Source organism: Lycium ferocissimum, chromosome 7 (assembly GCF_029784015.1).
Source record: "Lycium ferocissimum isolate CSIRO_LF1 chromosome 7, AGI_CSIRO_Lferr_CH_V1, whole genome shotgun sequence".
Taxonomy (NCBI): Eukaryota; Viridiplantae; Streptophyta; class Magnoliopsida; order Solanales; family Solanaceae; genus Lycium; species Lycium ferocissimum.
In genome coordinates this window covers 25,617,551-25,622,675 of record NC_081348.1, presented here as the reverse complement: position 1 = coordinate 25,622,675, position 5,125 = coordinate 25,617,551, and the positions used below count along the sequence as shown (strand labels likewise).

The following is a 5,125-nucleotide window of genomic DNA, read 5'->3' as shown; positions in this document are numbered from 1 at the left end:
ACTTTTTGGATTGATGTTTGTACCAACTAATTGAATTTTTTTCAAAACGTGTCCTAATCATGATCAAAATTCAACAGCAAATAGTACTCATTAAAACAGCAATTTACATTGCCAAGGCAATAAAACGCAGATTGAACTACGGGATCCATAGACTAGTTAACATGATGAAAAAAGACTATTTAAACATGAATCACATGCAATGATTATTTATACGGAAAATAATTACTAAAAATTAATTGTTAGTATATGAAACTGATTACTTTAAAGATCCTTTTTTCAGTATTTAGTTACTTTTATCTATTTTCTATAATTCACATTCCAATCCACCAGCAAAAAGATACATAATTTCCTACATTAACTTGCACGAGTATTGACAATGAAAAATTCAATTAGGCCAACCAAACATTGCACTTATTAAGTTATTCCATGATTAGTTTTCCTTATTCGACTAATCAAAGCTTATTCGAAAAACTTTGTTGGTCTTTTTTATGCTAAAGCAGAAACCAAAAGACTCCTAAATTCATAAATTTGAGGAGAAATACTCATTTTGCTTTTGCAATCCCCTCACTGATGGAAAAGAATCAAAGATCAACTAATTCAAGACAATAATCACAAAGCACAACAATGACACTCCCGCATATCATAATTACTCGTTTAATGACTATCAACGTTGAACTTCAATTCCCAAATTAGTCAACCTCATCACAGTCCAACTAGTCAAAGTACAGTACTCCCTCCGGATCAAAAAAAATTCACTTAGGTATTTACACACTCCTTAAAAAAATACTAACTTCTAAACAAAAATAGATAATTTGACTAAATTATCCTTAGTTAAATAGACATTGAAATTTGATCATATAACACTTAATAGGGACAAATATGAAAAAATAAAATTAATTTTTTTTTTAATTTATTAAGTGAACTCTTTTTTCGATTAAAAAAAAAAGGTTAAATGGACTTTTTTTTTTCTTCTATCTGGAGGTAATAGTTTTTACCCTTTCAACATTAGATGGCTGGTTCTAGAAAGTAGAAACCACAACCTTTTGTACTTCACTTTTGTTTAAAGAGTACAGTTCAAGCCAACCAACCAAAATGCTCTATTCACCACATAAAGAGGCAAGAGCCATCACAAAGTGGGCCCAAAAACAATTCTTTTGTTCATTTGCTTAGCTGTCACTCACGTTCCTTCATAATCCCCCACACCGACACTACCCACCAATTAAAACACTCCATTATAAGTACATGCGTAACAGCTGAATATCTCAACAAGTGGAACATTATTAAAGTATAGAAATACTAAAAACAAGAAAATAAAATAAGAAGTACAGCTTACAGCAACTGAACAAAACATAAAAAGCAAAAACAATGTCCTTCCTCAGCACAACGGCTCACTCACTATTAAAGGACATTTAAAAATTAAATGAAATTAAATAAAAATCCTCTCTGCAAGCAAGTCACAAATAAAAATATGACTCCAAAACCCAATAAGCGAAAAAAAACAAAATAAATTAAACATGCTTTTAAATGGCGATCTAGGACAAATAAAGAGACACAATTACCGAAACTGACACTGTAAATAGAACTTTCATCAATGCCGGAGCGTTAACGTTACCAGCGTTCTTCTTCGCCGTACTGTTCTCGGAATCTGCGTCAGGACCAGCTGCCGGAGAAACTTCCGGAGACATCATCGGCGGTGCCGGTGGAGACATCATCGGAGTAGGTGAGCTGGCATCAGGAGCAGGTCCAGGTGAAGCTACTTCCGGTGCTGGAGAAATATCCGGTGCTGGTCCCGGCGCCGGTGAAGGTGATTTCCCGAACAACTCTTCGGGTAGAAGAACACTATCAACGGTGAAAATGCAGAAGGGAGTTGAGTCAATGACAGTTGAAGCGATTCTTGATGAGTCAACACCTGTGTCAAGTGTGACCTGGTCGCCAGCTGTAGAAGCTCTCAAATCGTATTTACTAGCACCATTAGTTGCTAGAGTTGGAATGGGATTCTTTTTTGTTTTTAAACTTCCAATAGGAGTATAACTTGGAACAGCATGGTATTGTAAAAGTGACACAACCTCAGCGTTACTTAGCTTGCTCAGATCTGGAACTTTAGCGCCCTTAAACGCTTCATCATTCGGTGCAAAGACAGTTAAACCCTTAGTAATGGCAGTTTCATACGTCTTGAGAACACCAGATGAGATAAGTAATGAAGCAAATGTTTTACATCCTGCTTTCTCCAATGCACCCGTTATGTTGAAATCACCAGATGGTGCTGGAGCTGCCAAAATACCTGGAGCAATGATAGGAGCACTAATCTCTAATACAGAGATATTGTACTGGATTTGCTTCACAGATTTGGTGTATGTAGATGCTAATGGTGAGTTAGGAATAGCTGAGCCGAAACCCACTTTACCACCTTTAAGATCGGTGATGTTAACGGAACCTAAGTTGCCGTTAGCATTGCCAGTGGTTTGGTAAAGGGTAGTGGAAAGTGTCGTGCCGTCAGAGATCTTGTGGAGTTTGGTGCCGTCAAAGTAATCGAGTAAAATGTGAAGGGAAAGAACGTTTTTGATGACGGAAAGTGGGTGTTTGCCAACAACAGAAGACATGGCTCCATTGGGCAAAGCTAAGACGGTGATCGTTTGACGGCTGTTAATCTCGTCAGCGAGTTTTGTTTGTGAGAGGTAACTGTTGAACTCACTGTACTCTGGGAAGTGGCTTAAGATTTCAGTGATGTTGTGTGCATGAATGGAAATGGAAATGGAAAAGAGAGTGAAAAGGAAAATGTGGAGTGCACCCATGTTGAACGTTATTAGCAAAGAGAGAAGAGAAATGCACTGAAATTTCAAAGGGGAGTGGAGGAAGATAAAGAAGAGAGGTAGTTAAAGGTCATGGAGGACACGGTTGACTATGGTTAAGTTAACTAGGGTTGAGTTTGGGTGAGAGTTAGGGATATATGGATAGCATGTGAGACAGAAGAGTGTGAGACAATTCCGTTCGACTTTCTTTTGGACAACAGCTGGAGATGTCTGATCTTGTCGGTATTAGTATTATCTTTGAACTCTATAATGGTGAAAATTACAGAATTGTATTTAACCTTTTTGGTGGTTTGGTTTGGTCTTTCTATAGGGACATCAAAATATAGTAATTCAGGTTAATTATTACTCCTCTTTCTAATTTATGTGATATTTTATTATTTGAATAAGCACGATTTTTTTTTAAAAAAAAAGAGTTGCTAAATTGCCACACTAATTTGACCCAAATTTTGCTATACTTATGTAAAAATCACCATAACCTCTATTGTACAATTTTAAATTAATATAAACTTTGAGAAGAAAAGATAGAAATGACATTAAGTAAGCATAAATTATTAAATTTTACCTAAATAGTCATATGAATTTACCCCATTTGGGCCATTGTGGCCAAAATAGTGTAGCAAAAAGACCTTAAAGACTTTTGAACTTTATAATAAGAAACAAGACTCAAATATTTGTGTGGATAAATCATCTCATAAAGTTATATTATTTTAAAATATAAAAAGGTAATATTTTTTTGGTACAGATTAAAAAAAATGTGTATCACATAAATTAGAACAGAAATTACTAAGTTCTATGTCGGTTGGTAAAATCTTTAAGCAGGTGTTGAGCAAAAGAATCAGCGGAAAATTGAATAGAAGAAAGAAAAAGAGTGAAACACTAATTTCTTCTAATTTCATAATGGAGAGAAAGAGACAAGTCAGTCGAGTTTAGCGAAGGGAGGAAATGAAAAATCTTATTAATTCCGAATATCCATATTCCTTTTACGTTGTATATAAAAATTAATAAAGAAAGGAAAAATAGGAGTTTGTCTGTATCATACACTTTGAACACCAAACAAAAACATCGTAGTGTACGAAAATCAATAGAACTTGGGCCGGGTCTCCAAGTTTAAGCATGGGCCTCTGTCTTTCTCTGCTTTGGGCTACTTCAGACTGCAGCCCATTATGATTAACAATAAGTAGCCACTCTTTAATACCACAAAAAAACTGAACAAAAATACCCCTACCCAAAACTATTAATACATGCATAAGCATGGTTAAAGATAAAATTGCCTTTGAAGTCCCTCAAAGCTAAAGATTGTGGAGGGTATATTTATAAACAAATATTTTTTTTAGAAATTATATAATGCGTGTTATTTTTAATACACCACCCTAAACAATTGATAGGAAATAATCTCAACACAACTAATCCCTATATTTCTGCATTATTAACATACCTTATTCAATACTATTCTTATACACCCTACCAAACGATCCATAATGGTATAAGATTACAAAAATGTCCTCGACATTGGGTTGTTTGGTTTGGGCTTTTCATAGGGACATCAAAATATAGTAATTCAGGTCAATTATTACTAAGTTTTATAACAGCCGGTAAAGTCTTTAATTTGGCGTTGAGTAAGAGAATCAGCGGAAAATAGAAGAAAAGAAAGAGAGAAACATTAATTTTAGAAGGGAGAAGAAAGAGCCAAGAGAGTCGATTATAGTGAAGGGAGCAAATGAAAAATCTTATTACTTCACGAATATCCTCACTCCTTTTACATTGTATATAAAAATCATCAATAGAAGCAAGGAAAGAGAGAAGTCTGACCATACCATAAAATCTGAACATAAAATTTAAAAAATACGTATTATTAAAATCAAGGGAAAAAGCTCAAATATGCCATCGAACTATAAAAAAAAAAACTCATTCTTGCCACTCGTTAATAGTTGGGCTCAAAAATGTCACCGCCGATACCATTTTGGGTCATATATGCCATTATTCACTAACAGAACTCTACTACTACTGGATTTTGCCATGTGGCATTAGCCCTTCATTTTACGAGTGGCATATATGAGCCATTTCGTAGTTTAGTGACATATTTGAGCCTTTTCCCAATTCCTATATAAATCTCCGTCTTTTCTAATTTTATGTAACAAGCTTTTAAGGGCAAGTTTGTCCCTTATACTAACAACATTATTATTTTACATGAAAAAAAGAAATACTCTTTTATTTAGTTATATTATGAATCTAATCTTATTATTCATCATTCACAATTTTCATGTACTTTATGACTCTTTAAAAAGATCTAAAAAAATATAAAATTTGTTTAAGAA

The 5,125-nt window shown here is 34.2% G+C and overlaps 1 protein-coding gene across 1 annotated transcript; it reads right to left on the bottom strand.

Annotated features, from left to right (window-relative positions):
- Window positions 1-1,260: 1,260 nt before the first annotated feature.
- Window positions 1,261-2,915, bottom strand: LOC132064024 (fasciclin-like arabinogalactan protein 8). The gene has a single exon (XM_059456880.1). The coding sequence runs from the start codon at window positions 2,790-2,792 to the stop codon at window positions 1,533-1,535; it is 1,260 nt and encodes a 419-aa protein (XP_059312863.1). The 5' UTR covers window positions 2,793-2,915; the 3' UTR covers window positions 1,261-1,532.
- Window positions 2,916-5,125: the final 2,210 nt, after the last annotated feature.